This window comes from Myxine glutinosa, chromosome 12, assembly GCF_964187855.1.
Source record: "Myxine glutinosa chromosome 12, kmMyxGlut1.1, whole genome shotgun sequence".
Taxonomy (NCBI): domain Eukaryota; kingdom Metazoa; phylum Chordata; class Myxini; order Myxiniformes; family Myxinidae; genus Myxine; species Myxine glutinosa.
Window position 1 is genome coordinate 26904870 of NC_136272.1, and position 17109 is coordinate 26921978.

A 17109-nucleotide genomic window follows, 5' to 3' on the forward strand; every position below is an offset into this window, starting at 1 on the left:
AATACTGATGTATAGTAACTATAATTGTAACACTGCAATCTCTTTGTCGTGACTGCAAGGTTACTGTATTAAAGCGGTGTGTTATTCATAACTTGATACTCAATGAGAAGCGGTGTCCTGATAACTGCTAACAAGCCGTAACTAATTCACTGGGGTTGCTGGGGGAGAAAGTCACTGAACGTCTTCTTGAGACGTGGATGCTCTGTGGTGAGTGTGCCGGGTATATTCTCCTCATTCCTTGAATTATTATTTCTCTATCTGATACAGATTTTCCTTTCCAACTTCGCGAACGTCGGTTTCCAGTCAGGCCGGCATTTTGCGTTGACTATCAACTAAAGCCAGGGTCAAGGTTGTGGCGGTGTGGAGTCCTGCTTCCCACCAGTGTTTTTAGCCGCGTACGCTGCTAATAGAGTGCCCTCTGCTGTTGTTGTTGTTCTTCTTGTTCTTCTTCTTGTTCTTGCAGAGAAGACAAAACCTCAAAGCTCCACCCATTCTGGGAACCATAGCTCCACCCATTTTGGGAGAGGCTTCATATAAACAAATATCCACCATTTTATTAACTCGCATAGCTTTGAGGCCTGTTTTGTAGGCCCGTGGTGTCTTCCTCTCTCGCACAGTTTTATTTCAAATCAAATTCGATACATCATTTCATTTTTCACAGTCGCTAACATAGTTTTAGACTCGGTTGAAAAAAAACGGGAAGAAAATCCGATGAAAGTTGCCCTTTATAGAACGAAATGAATTCTCAAAGGCCTGTAACTTCAAGTCCATTGAGATATATTTTGTTTAAATCGCGGCATGGTCAGTCATACACCACCCAAAATAACAGACGGAAAAATGCAGAGATATATTAAAAAATTCGTCCATTTGATGACAATCGTCACGATGAAATATTTAATTTATACGTCGTCACAATAATGTGGAGAGAGGAGCATAGCTTCGTTCACGTGTCGCCACATACGGGAAATTGCCGAGATATATTTTTTTTACAATCACGGCATGGTCAGTCATACACCGCCTGAAATAACAGACGGGAAAATGCCGAGATATATTAAAAATTCGTCGCCACACACGGGAAATTGCCGAGATATATTTTCACTTTGCACAAAAATAACATCAAGTAATCGAATCAATAGGAATGTCCTGTGCCTATAACATCGACATTATAGGCACAGCTGCATCTATGCATTGTGTAACATCGACGCGGCTTTTGTTTTAATTAAAACTTTTTGTACTTGTTACACATGGACAGCTGTGCGTTGCACTGCGTAGAGTAGGAGACCCATTCGATCTGCGCATCTTTGCCAACCAGTGAATTCCAGATAGGAACTGCACTTGCTGCAGGCCGACTAACCCGCAACGTTGTTTATGGTGAGATCGTATAAACTCAAGGGCAAATCCAGAGTGAAATTTGGAAGGTTAATAGCTCCCAAGAAAATGTTGCTTTATTAAAAAAAAGACTTTAAATGGACATTTTAGAGTTCATTAAAACAAACGTCGGCCATACGTAAAAACTGAATTACCAGGGGCCCTCATCTACCTCATCCCCCTCGATCCACCAGTGAAATAAATGTTTTTTAAATTTTTATTGATTATCACTATTGTTCACCATCACAAAGCATAAATGATGCCAATGGAAACAAAGGCAATGCCCTTGGAACGCTAATTTGCAATGTTTGTTTTGTGATCTTACTATAATTCACCAAATGTCCGTCCGTCCGTTCGAAGGTACCGCAAAAACGGCTCAACCGATCGCAACGATATTTTGGGTGGGTATTCCTGGGACCCCCTGGGAGTAAAATACGCTATATTGTTTTTCCAATTTTTCCAGTTTTTCCAAACACGATGGAATAATATTTACCAATATGAACAGTGATGTGGCTTTTGTTGAAATTCTACAAATACTGTTTATTCTACGTACCAGCAGAGAGTAGATCGACTCCTGACGAACTCTTCCTATATAAACGTGCGGCTCCGAAGTAACATGGCAGTGTGTGCAAAGCGACTGAGAAACAGGTGTAGCAGCCGCTTCCATGTTACAGATTCGGTGCACACTCTTCACACACAAATGTGTGACTGAGAAAGACGTGTAGCGGCCGCTTCCGTTTTGCAGAATTCAATCTTTTTTTCAAAATGGGCGCCATGTGCTGTTTCGATTTTGATGATTTTCGTGTGATATGATTCAATGGATGTTTATATGAATCGTTTAAAATAAAAAAAAGCATTCAATTTCTGATATTTTGCCTTTTCATTGGGGCCTCCCAATTGAAGCCCTGCCCATAGGGTGGGTACCGTTGCTAGTATGTATAAAACAACCCGTTTGTTTCCTGATTGTGCCTTTCATTCACCATCTTTGACACTTTCACTTTGCAATTTGTCTTTTATTTTCACTTCAACGTCTGATCTCTGGGAACATAAAACAAATTCATAACTTTTTTTTTGGCAATAAGTGTGCAGATGACTCAAATTAACACTGGGTTGTTAGCAGTAAACATAAACTTCCGGGAACATGCGAGGCAGCGCTTTGTTGCTTGTACACCGCCCAAATAATGGGAGGGTTTTCGGCGGCCGAACTCTGCACTGAGTTCCTGCTAGTTATACTAGACCATGGGCCGAGCCCCAAAATTATGCTTAGTTTTTGAGTTCCTTGATCTACACCTGAGAAGTACTTACAAGTGTGTTAGGTATGTTAAATAGGTGTGTATTAAACATAAATTACATGTTCCCACGTTTGAAAGTTGCACATTAAAGTAGAAATGTTAAAAACAAAGGAAAAGTTAAATGCCGTTGTTAAGGACGTTCCTTTCCCAAGCAACGGCGATATTCATACTTCTTTATCGTTTTCTTGAGAACTAAAATTAAAAGGTCAAGCAAACTGGTAATTGTGCAGTTCACCAAATGATAGAAGATTTAATTCTGTGAATTTTTTTATATTAAAAAATCATTGTGATGGTCGTTGCTATGGGAAAAATGTCCCTAGCAACCATTTCTGGTGAAACACATAAATTGAATCAGTAAGTTAAGTAAATATTTAGACTCGAGATAGAACTTTTGAATGGACAAGTAATCCTAGTACCCTACCAACCATACATATTCTTGTATTTATAATGAACAAAAGATATTGTGTACTAATCACCCAAATATTGCATTATGTCTGTTCAGTCCCCTCCCTCTTTTTGATAAAATGCATAACTATATATACACAGTCCAACACACACAGATCTTGTTCTTTCATTTTTAAGATCACCATTTACTTGTTACTGTTGCATTTTGCTCAATTTAACACACACAAACAACCCCCCTCCCACACACACACACATATCAATCATACAAAAAACTCAGATATTGTTGGTTTTATTTTCCATGGTCATAACAATCAAACGTGATGAAATGTTTAACAGAAAAGGGATACATTCTTTCAAAAACAACAAGCTTTTCTTCTCTATTGAAAAGAGATCAAGGTATCAGCTGATACAAAATTGCAATGCAATCATATTTGTGCATTCTGTAGGAAAAGATGAGAAGCGATGAATAAATGATATGTGGAGTCAAGAAAACGGAAAAAAATAAGTACATGTAATTAAGTATCGTCATCATCGTCGCTTTCTTCCCCATCCTGGGACAGGTCAGGAACAGATGCCACGTTTGCACAGTCTGCACATGAACACAAAGCTGTACATGGAAGCTCGTTGAGAAAGCATGAGCATCTACCTTGAGTACACTGTGTCTTCTTGCAAGAACAGTGGGCAAGTTCCATTACACTGAGTGGTGCTGGGGGAAGGCCCATCCAGTCTATGGTTAGCAAGCCCTTTTCAATCTTCCAACCATTGTTCTTTGGTGATGGTATTTCTGGTTTGCTGATTAGGCACATCTTGTGAATGGCAGCCTGGTAGTTGGCCCGTAATATGTGCTTGTGCAGAGCATCTCTGTTTGGAGGCAAAGTTTTCTCTCCACAGTGCACTGTCTTGAACATTCTGTATCTTGCCTCATTAACATCTTGACAGCCCTTCTGCCCATAGAGTTCACAGGTGTATGCTTCAATGTCTTCATACAAATATGGTGGGACTGTAAACGTCATCCCTAGCTTTTCAAATGTGTAGCAGTGGTCTTTACTTGATGTCAAGATTTTTGCAGATTTGATTTTACCATTGCCATACAAAGCACTCACAGTGTCACAACCAGTAAAGCAATGGAACCCTACCAATGCCGAACACACTTCTTTACCGAAGTGCTCAAATATACGTCGGACAACAATTGTGCGTTTATTACTTCCTCTGCCTGTGTGGAAGTAGATCTGTGCATCTATGTCATCGCAGAAAGCCACACAAATTACCAACACATCCATATCTGGGCTATTGATGATGACATTATCATTGCTTCCTGCAGCATGTGCACAGTGAAGTAGTAGTCTTGTATCGGCTTCTTCTTGTGTCGAGAACAGAGCTGGGATTGGTACAACTTCCACATCCTGTTTGCTGTCATTCATTCGAATAGCATGACACTCAACACCATAAAAATTTTAAAAAACCACCTTCAGAGGCAATTTTTCCCCACAAAGCGGGGGTTGGCCTTTTTCGGGAACCGTGGTTGTTGTTGTTTTTCGGTCCCCTTTTTTGAAGCAATGTTTTACGGCCGGATGCCCTTCCTGACGCCAACCCTTTTTGCCGCCTTTAACGACAAACAGGGAATTACCAGTGAACTGGTACTCAATTAACCGACCTCGGAAGGATGACAGGCTGAGTCAACCCCCCTGGCGTTAATTCAGCGATCGACCGGGATTCGAACCCAGGATCGTAGGATCCTAAGCCGGCACCCTAGCCGCTAGCCCAACACCAGGCTCAACACCATGCCCAATGATAATTGTCATGTCACCAATTAGATCTCTCCCACTCTTGCACCACCTCTCAAACAAAAATTGAAGGAGATTTTCCTTGTTTTCACCACCAGAAAGAAACTTAGACCACTGGGTTGGAGTCTTCTGATCTGCAGAAAATATCTTGGTGATCTGTGTCCCTCCCTCTGCTCGTCTTCCTCGTTTAGCATTCTTTATGCTGCAAGACATGTATCTGTCTGGAACGAAGTGAACAACTCTGGACTTGTTCATCCTTGCCCGATTTACAAGGACTTTCAATACTTCATCAGCAAACTGTCCAAACGTTGGTTGTGATTTGACAACTCTGATGAGAGCCATCGAGTCCCATACCCATGTTGTGCCCATTGGGATCTCTTGAACAGTGGGTGATGGATGAACTGATTTTTCAAGGAAGTGCAAGAGTTTCACTTTGTTGGTTTTGACAAGCGAGCCATCATGGTTTGCGAGTGGTGCAGGCATTGGCCCCAGTGAATGAATCAGCATTTCTTTGATGTCAACCTCTCTCACGGAGCCAACAACAATTAGTCTCGCGAACAGATTCCGATCAGCTTTCAAGACAATTTCTTTATCCTTTACCTTTGTAATGGTTGACTTGCCGGTATCCTTGAACGTCTTCAGCTTCATCTTCTTCACAATGTCATGATAACCAATGTCATTTGATTGTAGTCTCTTCTGGCAGAACGTTGTGAATTGAGCTTCACCTTTTCCCTTTGCCTCACGGAGGTCTGCAGCAACCGGTTCTGATGCAACTTGACCTGATGTAATGTGTAATAACTTGTCACCTTCGAGTGAAGGATCAAATGGGGTGATCATATGTTGAACTGTATCCATAATGTTCTGAATGTCCTTCTCATCTCACTCTATCCTTGTTCTGTCCAGATCAACACGGGACCTAGATGAGGTGCCACGATTAGCCATTTCCATACACTCTCGTGTAATAGCAGCTCTTTCATGTTGTAATAATGTCCATCTTTGTACTGCACCCTTCTTCAGTGTGAATCCCGTCAGGCCTCCTTTTGTCTTGGAGTCTCGATTTGCAGTTTGCTCAATGACTTGGTCACAAGCTATGTGGGAAAATCCATGATTCTGTTGACGTTGAGCAACAAAATTCCCAGCTTGAAACTCTGCATAGATGTCAGGGTGACTCTCTCTCAAGCAGCACATTTCTAGCCAATATGATGTTAAATATCTTGCATAATTGATTGTCATATGCAAAGAACCAAGGTAGCATAGAACGGATGCTCGACAGATGAAGGTTCCAATTCGCTTGTCTTGTTGCCCTGACGAAAAGAAGCAATTCTTGCACCATCTGAATATATGTGCTCCAAAAGTGGAATGTGTCATTATTCAAGTTGTCCATGATAAAGTTTTCATACCCAATGGCAAGTTCCTGGTATTTCTTTGAGTTGATGTGGTCGTCAAAGTCTTCAGATGGGAATGCCTTCTGCATGTCGATCGCAAGCTGAGAAGCAACATTTCTCTGATCTTCTGATAGGGATGCAAGATATGCATGCCATCGAAGTCGCTGCAGTGCTTCACAAAGTAGTTTGTGAGATCTGATACTTCTATTATAATGATGGCCACTTGTCACGCCTCCCACAGAGCCAGTGGCGACAATTTCAGACTCGATGATAATGTCCTGGAAGCCAGCATCTGAGTATCGCTTTCCAATACATGCCAGAAAAGCCATAGCTGCGTGAAATTCTCCCATGCGCAAAACAATTCGTTGCATGAAGACGTCATTCTTCCATCGGAATTCTTGGGCCTTTGAATAAATGGCCTGATCCATGACGACAACAATATTACTGAGACCCAACTTATCCACTATGGCAAGGCTGTGGCAAAGGATGGTGTACACAGTGTTTAGCTCAGTTGGACTAGCATCTATGACGGGTAAGTAGCCAATATTTGATTTGGGTGGAATGGCATCTCTTTCTAGCAATGTGTTGAAACCAGTCCATCCAGGTAAAATTCTTTCATCTGTGTGTGCAATCTTTGTGAAAAAGTATGCCTCATCAATTCTTCGTGCAGTATTTTGTATATGCACATGGTTCTCCAAGTCCAGCTGGACATTCTCAGCAAATCGCCTTGGCCCTTTCCTTTGCCCACCTTGATAAAATTCAATGTTTGCTGAGGGTGGCTGCAAGGATCTTTTGCGTGTTCTCTGCAAAGATCTTGACTCGTCGTGTGAGTCACTGGTGGATAGCTGCCTCTGTATAATAATACCATTGGTATTGTGTGTGGTTCCTTTACCAGATCGAGTCTCCTCCCCGAAATCGTTGTTATCCCACACAACTGTTGCATGGGTATTTTTATGGATGTGTGGAGGTATGAAGTGTTCTCCTCTCTCTATCTGAAGTTGAGCCAGTGCTGTGTCATGCTCAAGAACTTGGGAATTTGAGGTGCAATGACCAAGGCCATTTAATAAACTGATGAGTTGGGCAGATCCAGTTATATGTCTCACTGACATCGCCAATGCGGAATGCTTGGGCATGACTCTTCTTCCATTAAATGCTAGGTTTAATACATCCTGGCAAGTTGAAATAATCTTCTTACGTCTTTCGTCGCTAACCTCGACGCGTACATTTTCTTGGGGAATTTCATTTGATATTCCAGCTGTCCATGCCATGAAGTTGAATAACTCATGAGGCACAACACTGTTAGCAGCATCCATGTTGAGGTCTCCTGCTGTGGGTGGCCAGATCTGCTGAAGATTATCATTAGTTGCACGGATAATGTTCTTCAAGGATTGCGCAGCATGGTAGAAAACTCTATAATTATGGGCTGCACTCCCACCGGTGGTGGTTTCATCTGAATCTGTGTTCGTGTCTGTCTGATCTGTGCTTACTTCAGAGGAAAGTGGCTCTGCAACATCTTCCACCAACTCTTCAGTTGACAAATCATCTACAAACACGAAATCACTCTCATTGCTGTGAGATGATCTCAAAATTTTCAGGAAGGGATAGGTCTTTTGAAGTCTCTTCTTGAGATAGTTGGATTTGTACCCAACATTTACACCCTCTACCTTCGATACACATTTCTTAAATGAAGATAGTAATTTCTTCAAGCGCAAGACCACGTTTCTTGATTATTCTTTCTTCTACAACTGATGTGCAAAAGAATTTGTACCCTGCTTCATATGATTTTGTTTCTACACTCTCCTCCTTTTCTGTCTTACTAAGGAATCTAGTATAGCTTTGGTAACAACTTAAGTGATACCTAACTTCTAATGCTACAAGATCATGTCCACGTATATGCAATAAAATGCTCATCTTTGCGCAATTCAGCAGCTTACCCGCTGTTACAGTTTCACACTGGATAAGTTTTTCTTTTGTTCTCTTTCTACTGAAATGTTCGACGGCGTACTTTTCTTTCCTGCAAATGACGCATTGAATAGGCAAGAGATGGGAAGCCCTTGATGATTCACTATGACGGCTCGGTCCTTTATCTCGGAGAAGTCTTAACTTGTGCGGTACTTCTTCACTTCCGTTTCCTGGGTCTGGATTTCACTCGTAGTAGCAGCTGTATTTGGAAGAAATTAGAAGGAAGAGAAATGGCTTTTAGATTTAATGCATCAATAACAATTTAATATTTTAATTTCAACTGTAATATTGACATGTATGAGATATGTAACTCATTAGTCATTACAATGTTTCATTATGAACCATAATATACCGGTAAGTAAACATAAGTCTGAAACATTTGCATAAATTTTTAAATAAATTTAAAATCACATTTTAGGCCTGTATGCAGTCACCGAAGATGAAAGGGCCGAATCATTTAATTTTAAAAAGGTAAACAAAATAGGATTCTCGTTCTCAATAAACAGTACTTACACTCTTTAGCTTGATTTTCTCGTTCTTGTCTTTTCTAGGCTCTCTCGATCTTTGTTTTGTCAGTAAATCGCATATAACATGCACGATGATATCCAACGGAGTGGTCAGGGCCAGCAGGGACAACATCGAGTTGTTCTTCCGCCAACACGAGCTCTAAATGGAATCTTTGGATAGCTTTGGTAGCAATGGCACCTTCTCTGGTATTCAAGTCCTTCCACTGATGGACACATTCGCGAAATTTTCTCCAGCTAACATCCGAAAAACTAATAAGTTTGTCTGCAGATTGGTCCACCAAATGCATGCAGCACTCCATGTCGCGTCGTACTACGCGTAGATTTACTCGCTCTTTGTTACATTGCGTTACAACGTCACCCACTGTATGATGACTGTGATTGGCTGGTTTTGGTGGAGCCCCTGTTAAAAGCCCTATGATTGGCCAATTAAGAACTAAGCTTACGTCATCACTTCCCTGAGATCGTCGGCTGCAAGAGTAATTTTTGCGGCCCTTTCTTCGGATTTCTGTCAAATACACGTATGTTTTGAAGATGGGAACATTAATAGACATACTTATAAATATGCTCTCGGATCATTAAAGGTCAAATTAAGTACTTCTATCTTGCAGATCACGGAAAGTAGGAATTTTGGGGCTCGGCCCATGGTCTATGCAGGGTGTTTATAAAGTCCCTATGTATTTCGGTGAAATAACAGTTTTTATTGTGCAAGTTACTGCTAGTTTCATTACATGTGATGGTGGTAACATTGTGTATTCAAGGAAAGAAATGCAAATAAATTAGAGAGAAGTTTGAAACCACCATCACACGTTCATCACATGCTCACCATCACACATTTTTCCATCATCACCACCATCACACGTTCTCTGACCACCATCACACCACCATCACACCACCATCACACGTTCTCACACATTCATCTTCATGGGGTTCTGCAATAAAAATCAATAAAAACCGTTATTTCACTGAAATAGATAGGACTTTATAAACGCCCTGTATATACATAAACAGGCAAGTCTGATGTACCTCTGTCATTACACATGTATTTTTTTTTCTCCCTTTCACCTTTTATACAGTTCAAACTGCAGTTCCTATTTGGCCATAATAGCTCTTGAAGAACTTCCCATTATAGAGGGTTTTTCTTGATTTCTCCCCAGTGGCTCAACATATTTTGATTTAAAGAATATTGTTAAAACCACGGGTTTCGGGTGTAAGTTCGGGGAGGGATCTCCCTGAACTTACCGGGCCTGGGGCTACCGAGCGCAAATAACTTTGTACCATGGTAAGTTGCTAGCCAACCGTGAACGCAAATTGGTCCACCACGTGGTCTCAGGGTTCTCTGACTAACCACCGTTTACCTGTACCACATGACTTTCCAATTGGGGAATGCACCCTCGGCTCTGCACCAATCCTATTTTAATTATATCTTGATTATAGCAGCTGAGCTTACCACCTGGTGGATGCCGTGCTGTAATGAGCCAATTAGTTGGGGAATTATAACCTCCTAGGCTAACCTAAGTGCAAACAGCACTGGATCAATGGAGGAAATGACGGACGGACATGGACAGATGGAAAAGGAACGTCAACAAGGGATTTATATTTGCATAAACGGGGATAATTATGCAAAACGTAAGGGGGTGGGATCTCAAGGACTTTAATGTTTGTTTGGCATAGGGGCAGGAGAGAGGTGGATGCACGCAAAGGGAACAATGGAGGGATTGCACATTCATAATGTACAAGTGATCGCAAGCAGTGAAGGATTCAGCGATATTTACAAAGCAAAAGAAATGGATGAGATGCAGACTTAATCCTATGCCTTACCTACCGGCTATACACACTACAGGGTACCTATTAGACCATCCACGGAGGGAGAAAAGAAAACAAGACAGAGAAAGTACAAAGGTCAACGGCCTCTTGCTTACTGGACGGAAGCAGACGTGATTCCGCGACCCAAGCACTAAAGGAGGGGTAAAGAGGAAAGAAAAACTGTTGTGAAGTCCAGGGTGGGTGACTGTATAGGGTGCAGGGTGTCGTACAAGATAGCTGCGAAGGTTCATTATCAGTGGTGGTCACTCCTGGGTCGAGCCGCGACAACACTGTTAATTGTTGATGCCTTCTTTATGGATGGTGAGTCTCCGTTCAAGGGACAACGATAAAAATAAAAGCAAGTGTGAGAGGATAGCCTACTATGTAAGAGCCTAATATATGTGTAGCGTGGCTTGGTTTCGGCCCTAACATGCGCCTGACGATGTGCTCGCTCCGTCCGTCCACCGCTTCGGCTGCCAGCTCTGATCCGCGTGAGCGCCACCCATCGAGCCCAGATCATCCACCCTTGAAGGACCGAGGACAGGACGAGCACCAAGAACCAACAAGCAGAGCCAGAGCGAAAACCAATGCACATGCAGAGCTCGAGAGCGAGCTTTCGCCTGCAGCACTTTTGTTAACCCTTGGTGGAGGCAGGGCCAAATATCGGATCAATAAGTTTATTGGCGAAATCTGGGATGCCGATTGGCACATCGCCGCTTAGCCCCGCCCTCACCAGACATTTGCATCCGAATTCCTTCAGAAGGTCCTTTTGCTTCGTCACGAAATAGAGCTCCATGATTAACATGGGTGGGAGGGGTAGCAACGTGTTCTCAGATCGGGTGGGCTACTGGAGGCATATAATTGTTTGTATAGACGGACGGAGCGATTAAATGTCCACAGAACACTAATGGCCAATTAACGCCTCTCTTTTCTGAGGTGTAACAAAGTCCGGTGAATGAAAGCGCTCGCCGCCACTGCTGCACTACCCTTGCCCTGCCTCCAAGCTGCGACACGCAACCATGGTCTACACTACACAAAGGGAAGGGAGTACTCTGATCTTGTATTGTAGAAATAACTACCTAAGGACCTGTATGCTGGGTGCCATTGCCTCTGAGGTTGTTTCCTAAAACCACAACAATATACGTAATACCAAATTCTACATTTCTGTACGTAAATATCAAGTTAACACTTGTTCATTAAAGAGGGATTGTGCTGCACAGTATCCTCACCCATTCTCAGAGGTGTGTTTGTGTGTTTTAATTCTTCCTTCACATCTTCTTCCTTACCACAGGATTGACTCCAATGTGGACGACACACAGCTGAATGTCGAGGCGGTGCATTCTGAGCTGCTACGTTATTTCCAGTCGGTAACAAACAACCGCTGGCTAATTGTGAAGGTCTTCCTCGTCCTCATCCTCTTCTTCGTCATCTTTGTCGTCTTTCTTGCCTGATGACGCTCCTCCTTTGCACTGTGGACATGTTGGTGGCACAATGCCCGGCGATGCTACAGCTCTTCCCCGATCTCGATGTTCAACACAGAATCTATGCGCACTGTCTCTCTCCACAGGTCTTCAACTTGATATCAGTGAAACTGCCGTGCAATGCTCACCCGAATCCTGCTGTGGATGTTTGATCATTTTTATTTTTCAAAGGCAGGAGGGACGTGGTGTTACATTGAAAGGGGTAGTGGAAGGGGCGACAGTAACTCGTCAAGGTCAAAGGAGTAACACAACTGAAAAACAGGACTAATCCCACCAGACTGGCATGCCTTTATCTCCTTGCTGGAAGGGATACTGGTCTATCTTTCAAGTCTGCAGGAACTATACCAAGCGACCCCATGGCAGGCCACCTCCAGGTTGCTGATCTGTTTGGGGAACAAACGTGACATTCCATTCGAGAGATTGTGTCGATAATTTACCCATTCATAACTGACTTTACCAAGCTGTCACCCGCACTCTTTAATTCCTAAGCTTATCTTGCTGAAAATTCGTTTAGTTGTTTCAGGTCAAGAGGCCCAAACTTTGCAGTTTTGCACGGTAAATGATTGGCCTTGTTCGCGAGCCTCGATGAGGGGTACAATTTTTTTTTTAAATCAATGCTGTGATTTGTTAGTTCATACAGCTGAAGTCTTGTGTTCTTCGCTTCCCCCCACCCCCTCCAGACTTTGATCCCTTAACTTCCTTTCTGCTCCTATGTTTCTAACGGCATTTCATCCAAGTTTGAAGGTTTTCCATTTTTTGGAAGTCAACAAAACAAAGCACGGCTCGAAGCCAGGCCCCCAAGTTAACATTTTTTTTCTACGGACGGACCCGTTGGCTTTGTTGTCCGCCGTAGTCTGGCTGTTATGAGCAAGTGATTACGATCCAACGAGCTCGAAACAAAACCTGTAAGCTTGTTCGTTCCTAAACGGTGAGCTTCAAGGTAAATGGTGATGCTCTCTTGTGTTCATACTCGGTTATTGTTACCCATTGGAAATTTGCTTACCAGATAATGTGAATTTTAACAGCTGCTTGCATCACTATCTTCCGTTCACATAGCTTGCATTCGTCCAAATTGTGGCAATCCGAAATGATCGGATCCGAAATTAAAAATCGATCCCAAATCGCTTTCATTTGGTATGTTTTTGACTCTGTGGGAGCTAACTTGCAAATAATGATTATTTTGTTTTGTGAATACCTTGGTTGTTTTTTTTGTTGTTGTTTTTTTTTGCTATGACTTGAGGGCTTAGAACTAACGGGCTTTTTGAAAACCGTCATGCGCAGGCCCCTGAGATGTAATCTTCTAATATTCAGCCTGCACTTTTCTTCTTTTCTTTTTTTTTGCCTCCAGTTCCAGTACCTTCTTTATTTTTTCCATTCATGTTCTGTACCGAAATGTATTTCTGTCCAGGTTTTTTGAAACGATAACTTGGGAGCATCTAAAGTTTGATATGTGAACAGCCATGAGGAGAAAACTGAAATTTGTAACGTGTAATTGATGTTCACAAGTTGGAGGTGCTTTTGGAACCAATATGTACACTTGTTTAGATATTTAAACTGTAAAAACATTGTTATTTAGAAGTATTACCATTGCATTTTAACATTCACTAAACTCTCCAAATGATTGTGGTAGCACGATTGCTTTTGGTATTGTGTTTGATTGTGTAGAATGAGCATTTTTCTGTCGCTCATTTGAAAGATCCTTCGATCCGCTTTGACCATACATGGTTCCATCATTGGTTTCGACCGTTGTTTAATTTTTGATGATACTCATACTTGATCAAATACTCATAATGCTTTCTTCCTCCTTGAGTCAAACATTGAACGAAATGGCCTAGACATTGGGGCTTCTAACTGTCAAATGACCAGTTTATAAAGGAAAATTATGAAAAAGTAAGAAAAAGAAAATCCAAAATTAAGGTGATTGGAAGATGAGGAAAATGTCAAAAGAAAATTGGAATTAGTCGTGGCCAAAAATATTGTCGTGGCCAAGTTCATCCTGCTTACACAATAAACTGTCAACATTTGCATTGAAAGCCTTAGAACTTAGTCATGGCCAAAAATATTGGCACCTTTGCACTTTTTTCAAATAACTCACAATTTTCTCTAAAAATAAGTTGAAATTGACAAAAGTATTTGGTCTCCACAATTATTTATTTCAATGTTAATATTAAAGAGCCTTTGTTTTTGATTCAGAACTTAATATATCCTTTTCAATCGGAAAATTTATCACTGAACATCACTGACCCTCCTCCATGTTTGACTGGAGGGAAGGTGTTCTTTTCTTTGAAGGTTTCATTTTGTTTTCTGTAAACATAGAGATGATGTGCTTTACCAAAAAGCTCCAATTTGGTCTCATCTGTCCACAGGACATTCTCCCAGAAGGATTTTGGCTTGTTCAGGTGTGTTTTGGCAAACTCCAGTCTGGCTTTCTTATGTCGCTCTCTCAGCAGTGGTGTCCTGGGTCTCCCACCAAAGAACCCCCTTTCATTGAGTTGGTGATGGATGGTGTGAGTTGAAACTGTTGTACCTTGTGTCTGAAGGTCAGCTTGAATCTGTTGAGCAGTTGATTGAGGTGCTTTTTCCACATTTGAACAATTCTTCGCTGCAATCTTTGATTTCGAACAATCCTGAATCAAGTTTTCTCTTGCTGCCACGTCCAGGGAGGTTGGCTACAGTGCCATGGGCCTTAAACTTCCTGATAACATTGCGTGCGGTGGACACAGGAACATCAAGGTCTCTGGAGATGGACTTTTGTAGCCTTGAGATTGTCCATGGTTGGCTACAATCTTGTGTCTGACCTCCTCAGACAATTCTCTGGTTTTCTTTCTTTCCTCCGTGCTCAGTGGTACACACAGTGACACAAAACAGCAGAATGACTCCTTTTCTCTATTCAAACTGGTTGAATGAGAGATTTTTTTTATTGCAGGCACCTGCAACTCACCACAGGTGAGTTCAATTCCAAAGTAAAGCAGAATCACCTGCTTGAAATCTAATTATTTCTAACAACTTCTAGAAGGTGCCAATAATAATGTCCGGGCCATTTCAGTATTTCTGTGTGGAATAAGCTAAGATTTAGTAATTGTTTCAGATTTTTTTGTTTATACAAATGTGGAAATACAAAAAAAAATACTTTAAAACCAAAGAAATACAAATGTGGATACCAAAAGATTTTTTTATTTCCAAAAATTCTGGAAGAAATTGTGCATTGTTTGAAAAAAGTGCAAGGGTGCTAATATTTTTGGCCACGGCTGTATTTGGAAAATCCAACTCTTGTGATATCGACCAGATGGCAGTTGGAGTCCACAGGCATGGAGTGATTATTGCTCTCGTCAGTCATCCTAACCTCATGTCTTGTAAGTCAACATAATGTCGAGGCTCGTTTAAATCCAACAGCAACCACATCACCGACAGTACGAGCAGTGATGAGTACTTGAGAGATAGGATGAACAGAAAATCCTGCTATTCGGCACTTGGGTTCTCCTGGGCTATTTTCTTTTTTTGGTGATGGTAGATTGTCCCATCATCACAGCAGGGAACCATTAAATTCCTTTTCTCCACAACTGCTTTAGCGATTGACACAAAACTTTCCACATAGGAGCACCCATGGATAAATGTTTTAACAAAGTTGCATGATTGGATGGAAAATTTGGTCAGAATTCCAAAAAGTGTTTTCTGTAGCCCTGGGTTGTGAGGGTTTCACGTATCAGGAATAAATGGCCCCAACCTTGCTGAAGTTGGCCTCAGCCTAATAAAAAAAGGATGAAAGATGAAACAAAATAATGATTAATTAAATTAATATAATAATAATAATTTTAATGAAAATAAATAAAAATAATGGAATATAAAAATAATAAATAAATTATAAAATAGGTGAAAGAGGCGGGGTCTGTTATTGTTGCTTCGCAACCAGTTCCAGTGAAGCACATTGATAACTTGGGAACAGCTGAAGAGATCTAACTCAAACTTGGTCCAGGTATTCCTCTATTTACACCCAGGATGCATTCCTGGAAACAACAACACAAACAACATGCATTTTAAGGATTTTTCCCTGCTAGAGCGGGGGTTAGCCTTGCGGTCCCCATGACGATCTTCTCCATTTTGCCCTATTTTCTGCATCTCTCCTTGTTAACCCCCTTGCCCGCATTTCTTCTTCCACCATCTTTAGCCAAGTCTTTCTCGGTCTTCCCCGTCTTCTACTTCCTTCTACATTCATTTCCATCACTTCTCAACCAGTCACTTTCGTCCTTCCTCAACACATGACCAAACCATCTCAACCTGTTCCTCTTCACAGCATCAATCACAGGCTCTATTCCCATCATCTTTCGCAATTCATCATTTGTCTTCCTCTCTCTCAACGATATTCCACACATCCACCGAACCATTCGCATTTCCACCCTTTCCAGCCTTCGTTGCTGCTCTACATTCATGACCCATGTCTCGCTCCCATAAATCATAACACTTCTCACACATGCAGCATACACCTTTCCCTTCAGCTTCAACGAAACTCCCCTCCTCATCAGCATGCCACTCAGTTCCCGAAATTTCTTCCATGCACATCTCACTCAAGCAACCGTTGCCGTGTCTGATCCACCTTCTCCATTCAGCATGTCTCTGAGGTAGCAAAATGTTTTCACTCCTTCCAGCTTCACGCCATCTCCAAGATCCAACTCATTTCCTCCATCTGCAGCTACCTCTGTGCACACCTTACATTTGAATGTAGCTGCCGCACTGGTTAATGACCCTCTCAGACCACTACATTTTTGATGAACCCACTCAGCGCACATTGTACATTGAATGGAGTTCACTCTGACACCCTTCCTACACACAGCACATGGCCACTTCCCAGTTCTTTCCACCTCACCACATGCTTTACCACTTGCCATCACCTTCGTCTTTCCTATATTCATTGAGACCTTTTGTCTCCATACATTCCTTCCACTTGTTCATCTTTTCCTTCAGTCCATCCATACTTTCCGCAATCAACACCAGATCATCTGCATACAACAACTCCCACGGTAAACCCTCCTTTACGTTCTGAGCCAGCACCTCCATCACACCTACAAATAGTAGTGGACTTAGTACCGACCCCTGATGCACTCCCA

The 17109-nt window shown here is 41.9% G+C and overlaps 1 protein-coding gene across 3 annotated transcripts in view; it reads left to right on the forward strand.

The window, feature by feature from the left end:
* The window catches only part of STX5 (syntaxin 5), a 34474-nt gene extending 20845 nt beyond the window's left edge, over positions 1-13629 (forward strand). For all 3 annotated transcript variants that reach the window (XM_068132940.2, XM_068132939.2, XM_078766625.1), the window contains exon 11: positions 11818-13629. In XM_068132940.2, coding sequence (XP_067989041.2) covers positions 11818-11977 — 160 coding nt within the window. In that variant the 3' untranslated portion in view covers positions 11978-13629. The remainder of the gene's footprint in view (positions 1-11817) is intronic.
* The last annotated feature ends 3480 nt before the right edge of the window (positions 13630-17109 follow it).